Source organism: Prenolepis imparis, unplaced genomic scaffold, assembly GCF_030444845.1.
Source record: "Prenolepis imparis isolate NDT839.2.m4 unplaced genomic scaffold, iyPreImpa1.0 SCAF_2, whole genome shotgun sequence".
Lineage (NCBI taxonomy): Eukaryota > Metazoa > Arthropoda > Insecta > Hymenoptera > Formicidae > Prenolepis > Prenolepis imparis.
Genome location: NW_028141160.1, coordinates 17,292,969 through 17,308,456, shown reverse-complemented (window position 1 = coordinate 17,308,456; position 15,488 = coordinate 17,292,969). Strand labels below are relative to the sequence as shown.

General features: G+C 34.5%; 1 protein-coding gene across 3 annotated transcripts in view; it reads left to right on the top strand.

Annotated features, from left to right (window-relative positions):
* Cad99c (cadherin 99C) overlaps window positions 1-15,488 on the top strand; it is a 105,536-nt gene that overhangs the window by 69,561 nt on the left and 20,487 nt on the right. For all 3 annotated transcript variants that reach the window (XM_083058863.1, XM_083058864.1, XM_083058862.1), the window contains 4 exons: window positions 4,776-4,841; window positions 6,598-6,776; window positions 9,717-9,839; window positions 12,387-12,650. In XM_083058863.1, the coding sequence (XP_082914989.1) occupies window positions 4,776-4,841; window positions 6,598-6,776; window positions 9,717-9,839; window positions 12,387-12,650 (632 nt within the window). The remainder of the gene's footprint in view (window positions 1-4,775; window positions 4,842-6,597; window positions 6,777-9,716; window positions 9,840-12,386; window positions 12,651-15,488) is intronic.

Below are 15,488 nucleotides of genomic sequence, written 5' to 3'. Positions count from 1 at the left end.
CTATATACAGGGTGTTGGTATTCAGGAGGAATGGTCAGTATTCTAAGATATAATTGTACACATCATTTTAAGCAAAAAAGTTTATATAAACATGTATCCTATTCTGGACGGTTATAAAAATACAATGTATTCAGTTTTAAGAATGAGTACATTCATTAACTTATTAGAACTAAATTCTATATGAAATACGGAAATTTAATATAATTGTTTCATAGCCATTTGGTTCTACTAAGTTAATAAATGTATTCGTTCTTAAATTTGAACGTTGTATCTTTCTAACCATCCAGAATAAGACATATGTTTATATACATTTTTTTGCTTAAAATGAGATGTGTATAATCAAGTTCTAGAATGCTGACTATTTCTCCTGAAACACTCTGTGCATTTCTTTTTCTATATATATATATATTTATTTATTTATTTCCTCATTTTGTTTAATCTAACGGAATATAATTACGCGCGCGAAGCGAAGTTATATTATTCTTTGATAATAAAATCTCAAAAATTGCAACGCATGCATAAAAATTATTATTGCAATGCATACATACAAATATATTAATTAATTATGTAATGCATAAAAATACAATATTTAAATCTTTAACAGAGAACAAAAAAGCATTCTCTACAAGAATCTTTCGATCAAAATATCTGCGCTTCCATTAGATTCGCGCGTCTATACACATCCACCACTCTGCACGTTTCGCGCCAGACTGACCGCAAGACTCTGAGCAGCGGTGTCCCCACTTGACGGCGAAACCTAACTTCACAGCCAAGAATGAGACAGAGAATCGGACTCGGCGAAAACATCTCTCGCTCTTTCTATCCTTAGACGCGTGCGTTCCATACGTCTTCCATGCTGCACGTCTTGCACGAGACTAATCCCCACCATCAACCGCAAGATTCTGCGCAGCGGTGTCGCCAACTGACGATGAAACCTAACTTCACAGCCTTTCCATTAGATTAGTACATCCCACACGTCCGTCACGCTGCGCGCTTCGCGCGAGACTGATTCTCATGCGAGATATCGCGATTGCTAGACGCAATGATCAGTCTCGCGCGAGCCGTGCAGGGTGACGGGCGTATGGAGACACGCGAGTCTAATGAAAGCGTAAGTATTTTGATCAAAAGATTCTTGTAGAAAATTCTATTTTTTTGTTCGCACTTTCTGTTAAAGACTTAAATATTGAATTTTTATGCATTATACATAATTAATAAATATAGTTTTTTATGCATTGATTGCAATAATAATTTTTATGCATGCGTTGCAATTTTTAAGATTTCATTATTAAAGAATAATATAACTTTGCTTCGCGCGCATAATTATATTCGGTTAGATTAAACGAAATGAGAAAATATATATATATATATAATCGAAGTTATATTATTCTGTATATATACATACATATATATATATATATATATATATATATATGTATATATGCAAGGCGTTTTAGGAGGAATATGGTCAGCATTCTAGGACATGATTGTACATATCATTTTAAGTAAGAAAGTTTATATAAATATGTGTTCTATTCTGGTCTGTTAGAAAAAGATACAACATATTCAGTTTTAAGAACGAATACATTCATTAACATTCATTAACTTATTAGAATTAAATTTCTATGAAATACGAAAATTTAATATAATTGTTTCATAGCCCATTTCTACTAATTGTAAGTTAATAAATGTATTCGTTCTTAAACTTGAACATGTTGTATCTTTATAACCGTTTAAAAAAAGACACATTTATATAAACTTTTTTGCTTAAAATGATGTGTACAATAAAGTCTTAGGATGCTGACTATTCCTCCTGAAACACTCTATATATGAAGTAGTTCTCAACTTTAGTTAATACGTTATATATTGATTATTTTCTTTTATGCGAGAGATGATACACGTGCGACTTTGTAAAAATCCAAATGTTGCAAAACTTTTTCTAATACGTGTACCAGAATACAATCTTCTCACGATAATGGATTTAGGCGCTGGAAACAAAGTTTTCGTTGGAGAGGCACCGTGACTTTTAGTATCTATTCCCACAACAAGTTTAGATCGTATATATACAGCTAGCTATCATTATAATGATATGCTGTTAGATTCTAGGATACTTTTATTCCAACACGTATTACACGCGCCTTTTAAATTTTGTCTACAATAGTTTGGTAAAGTCCAGCTCGCGAATGTCAGACAAGCTGGAAAATAAATCATACAAGATCACAAATAACCACGAGAGTGTTTCCATCGACGATAAAACGTAGATCAGCTATCCATAAAACCTTCGCACCTTCGTAAAACAACTCGAATACTCGTTTAGTAGAATGAGAAATATCGGTCGCGATCAGCATCGATGAACCGTTCTCTACAGTATGCGCTTTCTAATGCCGCGATCACTTTCTATGTGGGAAGAAATAATCAGGGTTTGCCAGTGCCAGTAGTAGCCCGCTGTCTCGGGAGATTTACGCGAAGAACTTTATGAGGGCAGGAGGTATGTACGCGGTTGACTGGATGATGACGAATGCTCGCGTGGAAATTGCGCGATTTCGCAATATACATAACGGACTGACAATATGCGGGAACCGCGTTGAGGGAAGAGGTCATGTGAACTGGATTACTCAAATTCTAGATTCTAGGTTAATTAATTCAGTGCCCATTAATTGTAATTGAATATGAAAAATGCGTACATAAATAAGATTCGCAAAAAGAAATGTAAAACAAGCTGATAAGAATTTCCCTTATTTATGTCAATAAAAAACAAACAGACTAAATAATATATAATATTTTGCTACATTTTTTCTTTGCGTTATTTTAATTTTATTGCAAAATTAAATTTTTGTACATATTTTTTATAATCATGAGGAATACCTATATATCTATTCTTAATTTTAAAAAAATTTTCCTTGTCTTATACATACACGTTTTACATATATATGTGTTATAATTTTCATAAATTTATTGTCATAAAATTATATACAAAACTCACCGGTACGATGCGGCACGTAGCAAGGGAGTTGTATAGAGTAGAGCATAACGTCGTGATCTGCAAAATAAAAATATATTTAGATAAAGCAATAGCAAAAACAATTGATGTGTTTTAAAAAATAATTTTAAGTGTAATTAAATTTTTATTTGGTTTTTTAACAAAAATTTAATAAAAAAATTATATAATTCCAAAAAAAATTTATCTAGATATAAACTTTTATAAAATAATTGATATTATAAAAATCTAATTCTTTCTCTTTCTGTGTTCTTTTATCTAAATAATTATAAATCTTAAACATATCGAGATATTTCTCATGCATATAAATACTAGAAATATTTTAAGAGTATCAAACAAAGTAAATCTGAAATATTTTATATACATGAAATATAGAATAATTTAACAAAGTTTTAAAAAAATAAACTAGAACTTTTTCTTTCACTTAACTGTCTGATTGTCGTGACAAGGATATTATTAAGTCGGAAAAAAGTGGGAGATGAATTTATAAAACCGAGAACTATCACGTTACGCCGTAAATCATTTTCGAACGTAACGAGCCCATATGTATAGGTAATGGCAGCCTATCGGTAATTAGGTTCTCGTATCCATTAACGTGCAAATCCGATTAATTCGTCTGTCTGTCGGGTTGCCATGACAAAAATCGACCGATGACCGATCTCTTTCGTAACAGCTGGCATATATGTACGTCGAGAGATGTGCCTCGAGCTCGCGATGCTGCAATTTTCTTTCCTAATGCGAGCGTTTTGTGCGTCACGTTTCCGTCCGAACGGACTTCTCGCACCTGTCTGAGAGAGCATGGGCGTATTGGTCGGTTCTGAGAATAAATCAAGCATAAGAGTGTTTTGCGTCAGGACACCGATTTCTATAGGATGTCATAAAGTTGTAGATACATTTGCGAATGTAATTTTTGAGATTCTTTTTCAGAAATTCGGAACAATGATTTTTAATAAAAATTTGAACTCTCTTTCGATATTATTTTTTTTTCAATTTTATTACTTTATATCTCGAGTTGAGACTTCATATAAGTAAAGCGTATTTGAAATTAAATAAGAAATAAAAACTTGTCATTTATAATTTGCACCTGTGAATGAAATTGCTAGTCAGTTGTTTGATAATCGCGTGCAATTAATTTTTTTCCATCGAAAAATGATATTGCATTCTTGCCGTAGAAATATAGCCGTCATAGTTTACTTTATTGTTTAGCTGATTAATTCTCGTTGATTGAACTATAAATGAAGAGAGTTCACCATTGGGAAAAACATTATTTTTAAGTAATTAAAATTGATTAGATAAATGTTAGTGCCATTAGTAAGCAGCCATTAAATTATTGTGGTTTGGTTAAATTTTTAAATTTATATTATATATATGTGTAGTTTACATTATAAAGAGGAAGAGAAAAAGAGAGAGACAAAAAATTATACACGATAAATCTTTTTGAGTCACCACAACGTAAATGTCACACATACTAAAAATTTAATCTTGGTAATATTTATAAATAGAGGACCTTTTGTGCAGATCTTTTTTATGCATTATAATAAAAGAAAATTATTACAGTAAAAATTTTACAGTATTACGAAGTATATTAAAATGTGCTATTTCTGTCGTCTCTCTTCTATTTTCTCTCTAGCTACAATATATATAAAATATATAAAAAAATAAATATATAAAAATGTTAAAACCTGGCATTTTATAAATTGATTTAAATATTTATGTTCGCACAGTATGAATAAATTAAAATTAATATCAAACTATAAATTTTGAACGTTTTACATTTCAGGTTTATGCGAGGTGGAATCAGGACAATCAAACATTATTCTTGACATCGAGGAGAGCAGAGGAAATGGTAGGTGCAATAAATGTTTAGATTATAATATTTTTTTAAACTGGTTTTTGTGTCTTTATATTTGTAAATTATTAAAATGTGCATCTTCTTTTAAAATCAATGTTAAAAACTGATGTCAAAAACTGATACATATAATTTATTAAAATTGCAAATTGAAATAATGTAAATTTAATAATTTATAGATAAATGATATAAAAATAGAGTAAAAGATATATTTTCCCGGTAACGGGTTCACTTATACTTCTTGCATTTTGTTGTTACTTTTTCATCGTTTGCTTTACATCATTATACTCTCATTCAGAGTTCTTGTGCCAGCTTTTGTTCCGAAACATAATAAAGCGTATCGTTTTATCGCGGGTAAAGTTTGGTGCTGATTTCTAAACAGTATCCCATAACATTATATTTCAGCCGTTATATTTTTTTCGCATCACACGAATTATGTATCGCTTGCCTCGTATCATTCGATTCCCGGTTTGCTCCACATCGCATTCAGCTGTATCGATCGCGTCTGTCGACAAAAGCTCGTTCATTCGCAAATAAATTTCCCGAATCAATGGACTCAATTCGGGACTGTGTATGTACCTCATGTCATAACTCTGGTATCCATTACCCGGAAGTTATACGGGAGGGAGAGTGCATGGGAGCTGTGCTGACCGATGATTATCGAAATCGAGCCAGTCACGCTGTTGGCGCGTTGACTCCCGGTATCTCTGCGAGAGAAATCATCTTGTACGCCAAAGGTCTGAACAACTACTATCTCTTGGTCGTCGTCTTCAACATACTGCCCGTATACATAATGCACGACGTCTTTGTTGGCGGGCTGTTCTCAAAGCGATCCTATTTTGATGAGGAAATGATTTCGTTATTATACTTTGAAAGCAGATGATAATAAATTCATTATACACGTAACGTGTTAAATCTTAGAATAATTTTTTATTCCGGAAAAATTCGAGAGACTAAAGGTGTGTGGATGAAATTTAAAATCTTACTTACTACCTCGGATTTACTGCTGAACGCTACTTTTGATATTTATGAATGAGTAAATTAAAAGAAAAAAATATGAAATGCTGAATATATTTTAAGTTAAGATTTATAAGCACAAATTTAATTTCTGATTCTGAATGAAAATCAGCACAAGATGTTGAATTTGTTTCAAGGGATTTTTGACTGTATAATTGAAATTTTAATTAGTTTGGGATCAAAGGAAAGTCCATTACAATGATATGAAGAGCGACGATGAAAAGTAGGGGAAAGGAACATTAAAGTAGTAGAACAGTCACAATACGTTTGTAATTAAATCGTATTGGCTTTCACTAATGAGATATTGCTTGAGATTGATATCAGCCCACCAAAATAGCATTTATTACGCGAAGCGAAGACGAATTGATCTTTGCATGAGGAAGTCATGTTATACAAGCAATAAAAGATTTCCTCGAAATGTTTAGTCATACGAATTTAATAATTGGCCCTGTGATAACTTCTTGTATATATTTCAATAAAAGAAATTTCAATAAATAAAATTAATATTAATTAGAAGCTTTAATTCTCGCTTATTTAAATAATCTTCTTTCGTTAATAATTGCAATCTTTTCATAACATTTTATTGCTTACTTGGTCTAAAATAAATATCTTCAAGCTAGAAAACTCATTTTGTGTATTTGCAGTTTACTAATTCCATTTGCGCATCTCTCGTCTTAGATACGAGGTAAATTGATGTGCACGACGGTAATCGCTTTCGCCATCCTTCCTTTTTCAGCGATCGATCAGAGGACCGTGCCGGAAGAGCTTCCGGTGTCCGGCGATCCTTATAACGAGACCGTGCTGGAGCTTATCTTCCCAGGAAGGCCGCCTCTTTTTAAACTAAATGGCAAAAAACTGCAGCTTCTCGAACGGTTGGACAGAGATGACGAAAATCTCTCGCACGTGGTTTTTCAGGTAAGAGACTTTTAATCTCCCGCAGAGGATTACCGGATCCGTCAGCGATTTAATCGATTTGTAGAAAGATTTTGTTAATAAATTAACGTTGTAGTTTTATAAAAATAAAACAATAAATAACGTACAAAAGTAAAATGAATTTAAATCTCTGTTAGGCACATTGCTTTAATATTTCTGACGCATTTTCTGCGCCAACGCGAACGCTTATGTATTTTCTAAGACATCATCCTTCGAAAATTGAGATCACTCTAGACTTGATGCGTTTCTCCGCGCTTGTACTCGTACATTATACGGTTTGAATAATCTATGGGCGCGTCATACGTGTTATAAAGTGATGACGTTTATCAAGGCGCTAATCCCGCGTGTTACTTTCGCCCGCGAGAAATTGCTTTCACACGTGAGAAATTGGAAGAGCATTGTCGTACCTGACGCTATCACTCAAGTAATAGTTTACGGCACGCATCACTATACAGCTGTCAATCCGCGTGCACGTGTTCTTTTCTATTGAACAATGAGTCCATCTGAGAAAATTTACTGTCTTGCGAGTAAAGTCTATGAGATACAACTTTAATCGCTTTTACAATAAAGTGACGCGGAAATCATTACGAGACAAATTGCTAAGTTGACAATCACTGCTGACTGGGAATCTGGATAATCAGTTTGATACGCGGCGCCGAGAGAAATACATTTTGCCATGCGTGAAAATTTCGATTCTTTTCTCTTGCATTTTCCGATTATTATATTTCGCGACAACTTTGTCAGAAATTTTTATCACTTATGTATTGCTTTTCTGTTTAGAGTTTTCATCATTATTAATATTTCATTGACTTCTAATTCTTCTAAATTTCCACGGGACAATGTAAAAAGAACTGTTGGTAAACAGAATGTTTAAATTGTCAAGATTTTCAAGTAAACACAAATTATAATATATAGCAAAGGATAATATTTACTGAAAAAATATTTAATGAGAAAATTACACAGCAGAATAATATGCATGTAATGAAGATAGAGATAATACAGACAAAAAGAGATAAATAATCAAAAGCGATATTACTTCATTACATATTCCTCTTTCAACTCAAGTACAAATATTTGAAGCGAATAATGGCTTTTATATTATTGGAAAATGTTTTTTTTATAATTATTTTTTTTTTATATTATTGGAAAAAATATTTTCTAAGTAATAAGCTTTGTAGCTGCATTATAAAAATCGTATGTTTTTCGATTTCTTTCAAGATAAATTCTTTTATTCTGATCATTAAACGTCTAAGCGTCTAATTTAGCATGTATCCGCTGTTCTCTTAAGATGATGTCGTCGCTTTATCAGCACAAAAACTTTTACTCTTGGAAGAAAATCTTGTTGTCTGCGTAAAAAGTTGTCTGTAAAATATTTTATTATTATCTTTGCTGTCATAACGAGCTGCAAACTTACTGCGAAAGCGGAAGCAGGCAAGTTGTCTAGAGTTAATCTATAGCGGCTTTCTGCATCAACTATTAATTGTCAGTTTGGAAGTAACAATTTTATGTTTATTAAATTTTGTTGCGAAGAAAGTAAGTTAAGCTAATTCTTTTGTTTTTTCTTGTAAAAGATAACATTGAATGAAAGAAAAATTTATCCTTTTAAAACTTTTATAATTAATTTTTATAAAGCATGTAGAGGAAAACCTATTCAATATTAATTATTTAGCAAAGCGAGAATGCAAAAAAATAAAATGAAGCGATGAAGAGAAAAAGAGAGGGGAGGGGAGGTAAAGGGGCGAGAGAGAGGGAGGAAATGACATCTTTATATATTTTTTAATTTGAAAGAATTTCCATTTCACTGCATAAGGGATCCGTCTTTTATCGAAAAATAATTTAATAATTTGATAATTTGTTATGTACTTAAGGTCTTGTCGCTGCTCGTCCTCATCTTTACGTTGATGTCTGACTCGTGTATGTTTACATCTTATATCCCCACTACTGTATTGACATTTCTACTACTCATATATACTATATGCGTGTATGTTTGCTTCTTACCAAAGTGTCGGTCGAGAGCAAAATGCAAATAAAACATTTTACGGCTATTTTACGTGGAGAAATAAACGAGAAGAAATATTCTGTAATATTATTTTTACACACACATATATATATATATATATATATATATATATATATATATATATATATATATACAGTTCTAATTTTGTAAGTACTATTTTTTAAAGATATTTGTGTTTGTATATGTATATTTCTTAATATAAATTTATGAGGAATTAATACGTTTGCTGATTGCTGCGCTCACGATTCGAAGACGCCATTCCTTCGGTGACTCGTTCGGTATTCGCCAAAGTCTATATGTACAATACATTGTGCCTTATGACACTATTGTGCAAGGAATGTGAAAGGTCTGGAGCACCGCATCGAGCAAGAGTTCGTACTGATCGAACGAATGGATAAGATTTAATAAGATTGAGAAACGCTGATATAAATAAAGAGGTAAATTTGATTGAGAAGTAGGAATGCAGAGCGCGTTTCAATCAATTCAGGGAAAATCTATATGGGAAAATGGGATCGAATATAATTGAGTTGAGAATAAATTAATTCGACGACCGAGGTTAATTAATTATTATTGCCTTCCGCGGGCGAGAGCGCGCAATCGATATGTAATAAAATTATCGTACTCGTAAATATTTCAGCGACAGTCTTATGCGCACGCGTTTTATCTTTCCGGATTAAATTTATCGACTTATAATAATAAAAATTACTCAATTTGATTTATGCAGAGATAGGATTGATATAGTCATATACATTGATCTTTATTATCTCTACCTTATCGAAGTAACATCTATTTATTAATATATTCATTATTCATTTCTTCTTTTTAATAAAGCTTAAACATTAAAATGTGATGTATAAATTTTTATATCTGTTCTTCTATATGAATGCTCCTTTGTTTTTCAGCTAAGCTGCACGGTGAAGTCGACCAACAAGAAACGGACGATTCCGGTGATCGTGAGAGTGTCCGACATCAACGATAATGCGCCGAAATTCATTAACACGCCGTACGAGACCACTGTGCCGGAGGTGAGTATCCCTTGTCGCGAACGAATTCTAGTTTTCATTTTTATCTCGTGTATGTATAATCGAATATCGTAATTAATAGCGCGATGTAGAATATTGCTGGATCATCTTCCGACTCGCGTAAAGAGCTTTAATCAATATTTCTTTCTCATATTGCTTTGTATCTATAGTAAAACGGATACGGGCGGCGGAAAATGCGTTTCGTATTAACAGAATAAATGGACGTAGAGCGTGAAAATGCGGGCATAATGAATTGATTCACGGTTTACGCGCGTCACGCAGGTATAAATTTATCTCCATAACGAGTCGCGGTTGTACGTGCTGTATATACGATATGCACGCGCTGAAAATGTAAACTTATAATAATAGATTGCGTGTTATAATTATGCGTCTAGATATGGCGGACGTAGATTGAGGAGAATTAGAGAGTTAACACGGTGAAAGTTTAATGATTATATTCCGGCGAGATAAATTAAACAGTATAAAAAATAAAGTAAAATATATTATACTTAGGGAATCACGCGCTGCAGCACAACGAAATAATAATTATACGAAATTTGACGAATATTATCGATAATTATTTTTTATCATATATTCTTTGAATGTTACGTCGCATCTAATGCTTTCTTCGCGGATGCTTTTCATACGTGTGACGGGAGTCTTTACAGAAATTAAAAGTGTGTCGAATGCGGAAGTTTTATCTGACAAGCTCCATCGTCGAGTCAGCGTACTTGAAGAAAGTGGATTCGTCACGTCGCTAAGTTGACGAGCACTATATTCTGAATAGCGAGCGCTGGGAACATCGATGGTCGTCGATCGGGGCCACGCATACCGCGAATTCTTCCGTCTTTTATATCTGTGAACCGTTATGTCGGGAATGCAGTGGGTGCATTAGTATCGGACAGTTCGCTTGGGAATTTCGCGCGCGATCGAAGAGATATGAGAGAATAATAATGAAACAGATGTCAAAAAATTGACATAAGTCAAAAATTTCTCAAAATTTACAAAATTTTTATATGGCCTTTCGATTAGTTGTCTTCTTATTCAGTTGAATAAAGTATAAATCGCTATTATATGTATATATGTATAGAACTCAAGAGTCGTGTCACGATCATTCCGAAGCTCAGCGAGAGAAGGAACGATTCCGCGAAGGTAATCCTGACTGGTTTCAGATTATCGCCTAATTAATGGCGCCTTTGCGTCCGTTCTTAGCGTGGAAACTTAGCGGGCTCCTAGAGCTTCGAGAACTCAACCTTTGCTCCACCTGCCGTGTATAATTGCGGGAGTTTCGCGGGAGATCGAAATCGCGAAATCCGTCGTCGGTTCACGCTTGATCTTCGCTTCGAGCTAATTAATCCACAATGAGCAACCGGTTTCGTCACCGACGTCCGCGGTGGACACGCGAGAACAAGCGGAACTCATCGCGATGATAATCGCTCCCCGGAGCTGATTGCAAAGGGCCGGAAGCAATCCGCCTCCCTCGCGTTTTTATCTTCGCTCGTTGTACCATCAAAAAACTCACTGGAAGTTAGCTACATTAAGTAAATGAAAAACGACGGCTTCCTCGCCATTATGATCGCGGCTAATGACGAGGAATATTCTACTTGAAGTGTTTCCGTGCGAATATCATTATGAGTTTAGCTTATCTTTAATTTTGAGAATACACTAATTATCTATTTCTAACTCTTGAGAGAAAATGTTCTCTCTCTCTTTATTACCTATTAAATTTAGCTCTATATTATATTCACTACGGATAAAGTGAAAAGAGGTTGAACGTCTTTTGAAAAAATGCCTGTTATCTGTATTGAGATAAAGCTGGCTTTATCGCAATATTTGTGACTAGTACAGGATTCGCTTTTTCTCACGTGCAATCATAATTTCTACGTTACGAAAAGAGTTACTTTGCGAAAAGGCAGGCGGTACACGGATTGGACACAGTATTTTGAAGTAATAATCTTGATCCCGTTAGATAAGCGAAGCTGCATGCGAATATCGTTCGCTCGTATTGAATCGGCTCCGGCGAGAAGCGAACGAGAATATACGTTCCGATCCGCACTAGGCACGGTAGTCGTCGACTTATCTCCACGGATTAATCGGAAACGCCGTGCGGCTTTTGCCCGTTGTAAAAAGCTACTGAATTATTTTCGCGTAATCCCCAACGAGGTCTCGCCCCAGGCCTACCCCATAGATCCTCTCTCGCGCACACATTGCGGACAACCTGCTCGGCCTGTTCCCGGCCAAATTATTAATCCCGACGGTCCTTGCGCACACTACTATATACTACCATCCTGATGCCTGACCCCGACCCCGACCTTCAATTAACCAACATCCTCCTGAAATCGCGCCATAAAGCGCGCCGCATAAATTTAATCCCGCTCGATTCCGCGAGAACCGCGACGGAATATATCGTCTCGCGATTTCTCATCGCAGCTGGAAGCTGGAAGGATTTCTTTATCCTGGCCAGGTGCGCTTGAGGCAGGAGAGGTGGATGAGTTATCTATTATATCGAAAATAATTTTCTCTTTATTTTTTGTTTTCTTTCTCTCTCAGCTCACTCCGGTTGGTTCGACGATCTTCAAGAATGTCGACGCGTTTGACGCCGACGCCGGCGTCAACGGCATCGTCGAGTACTCGATCGCACCAGGTGATGGGAGCAGGATCGGCAGCAGCGAAGGCGTCGGACGCAACAGGATCACCACCGCAGACGGATATGGCTATTTTAGCATCAACCTGCCGCACCAGGGACAGGTCACGGTCAATCGGACGCTCGACTATGAAAGAACCCAGCGTTATCTTGTCACCATCCTGGCCTCGGTAAGTCTCGATCTTGTGTGTTAATCACGTTAATTGATCGCAGCTATCCGTAATTGCGAATGAAAGTTGATATAGATCAGACTATTGATAATGACGTAGACGCTAAGATAATGACGTACCACCTACACTCGCAACGAAGCTTGGTTAATGTAATGATTCTAACGGGGCTCTCTAAAGGAGAAGCATAATCGATAGTCTCCTTAAATAAGAATGTTGTTCTAACGCGAAGTAAAAAAACAATATTGGAGGTCTGTGTTGGTATCTTTGAACACAAACATTGATATTTTCATAGAAGCACGTAATATGATAAAAAAGTTTATAAAAGATAATTAATAATAAATATCTTGTTTCTTTGTAAAAAATAATTTTTTATTATTCAAAAATTTTTCTCATTTCTCAATTCAATCTGTTACTCAATGTCAGTCGATTCTTGCTTATCTAGTAACTGTTGGCCATTTTCCCGTTATGTATATCATTGTAATACATATGTTATCTGTCAAGTATATGATAATCAAATATATAGTGAACGTCGGTTAATGCAGCGATATGTTGCATTACGTGACATCGAACTGAAAACCCGTGCGACGACCGTGGAAAATTTTTGCATGAATAACGAGGAACTAACGGTAATCATTTAACGGTGCAAATACTTATAACATTATCGTGCTGTATTTTAATATATATAAATAAGATTCGAATCGAAAAATCTTAATAATATTTTATCCTTTCCGCGATATGAATTATTTCGAAAAAAATTGCATTACCAAAAATTTATTGATTTTGCGAGAAACAAAATTTTACACTTGATAAGTATTAATAAATTTTTTAATGAAGAGAAATCAATTGGAGATTAATTAGAACATCTCCACAGACAAAATAACATTTTTATTATTTAAGAAAACTTTAATATGGATATTCCATATTGTAACATCGACGTGGTATTTACGTAACGTAACGTTCGCTTACACCTGTTGCGAAAGATCCTCGACGTCGAGCGCATAATGTCGCATGCACACGTAATAAACATATTATATAAGGTCGATCTGGAGCATTCTTAGCACGGTCGATGAGTTTCGGAGCATCGATTTTGCATAAACCGTCTTGTTAACGGCTGTAATGCATCAACACACGCATGTCGATGTAAGTTAATCAGTTATAAACGCGCACATCTCTCCTTAATTTAATACGCCGTAAGGAGAATCGGTAGGAGGATGTAGGATGGTCAACAATCAGGTTGCGTGGGTCGAGAGATGAGGGACCGATTGGTGAGTCACAACAACCAGTTGTCGGAAAACCATATTCGCATATCGCGCTTCTTAGCGCGATGGTTCTCGTCCTTTTGAGTGCTATTAGTCCAGGCCCCGAGGGTCCGCTCGATTCAAAACGTGAGGACTTTAGGACTCGTCTTTCGCGACATTTTTTTCTGTCTTCATACGACAGTTTTTTTTTAAATCTTGTGTGGTCTTTTCGAGCTCGTCTCAAGGTGTAGAATACTTTCGAAAAGAATGTCAGATGATATATTATTTGATTAATTCGCACAGTTTTTTTTTTCAGAAGAATTATAAAACAAATAATGTTGCCTGTAGCTTCTTAATTTTCTACATTAAAGATAAATATATTTTCTATATGTGTGTGAAGCTAGCATATCATTTCGTGGATAATTATAAATAATTGAGAGTTCAGGCTTTATTTTTAATATATAGTTCTTGATAGTTTAAACAAATAATTCTGGCGATTAAACCAAAGAAAATGCCTAAGGACAAATTGATATGACAATTTCACGCAGCATATCACTTTGTCCTACGACATTTTCCTAAACAATAATTGTACAAATTTAAGAGATCTATAGTTCCACTATAGAATATTTTTTATTTCTAGAAGGCAGAACTTTTCTTAGAATTCTTGTAGAACTATTGATCTTTTAAATTTGTACAATTATTGATAAGCAAATTGTCGTAGGACAAAGTGATATGCTACGTGTAGTTGGCATATCAGTTTGTCCTTAGGTATTTTCTTTAATCGCCAGAACTATTTTTTTAAACTATCAAGAACTCTAGAATTATTGAAAAAAAGTCAGAACTCTCAATTATTTATGATCTTTCACGAAATGATTTGCTAGCTTCACACACACATTTTCTATTGACTCTGTAAAGTAAAATTTACTTACTGAAATTAAAATGCTTCTTAGACGATTTATAATTCACGATAAAATTCTAATTTATAATTGTATTTTAGCTATTGTATATAATACAGAAAATATTAAAAAATAAAAATGAAATATATACTGTAAATAACAAAATTATAAATAGAATTCTGTCTTAAAGTTTGTCGCGAATTATATAGATTGCCTGAAACGGGCTTAATCGAAGAGAATTTATAGCAAGAAAATTTCTGAACGAATTTTTAATTAAGATTTATTTTGTTAATGTATGCTTGCGCGATTTCAGTCATTTCGATTATCTATTCGTGAAAAATAGGGTCGATGAGTTGGAATGTGTATACATATAACGTAAACATCCGTTATAGCAATATTCCGAAATTTACCCATTTATATTATCCGTATAAAGGGATACTGCAGGATATCTAATTCACACGCGAACATATCGCAGTAATTTCGAGGTATTTGCGCGCGTGCATAATTATATATGCACGAACAACGTGCACGCTTCGTTACGTGCGCACGATCTTCGTACGGAACCTTCACGTCCTGCGTGTTCTGTCGCAGATTAGAAACTGATATACGTACAAGCTTGCAGACGTGCATTCACTAAACGGTATTATACCCGACCGGCACCATGCTAGTCCAGGTAGATGCGTGTTCGCCCTTTTTCACGTTTA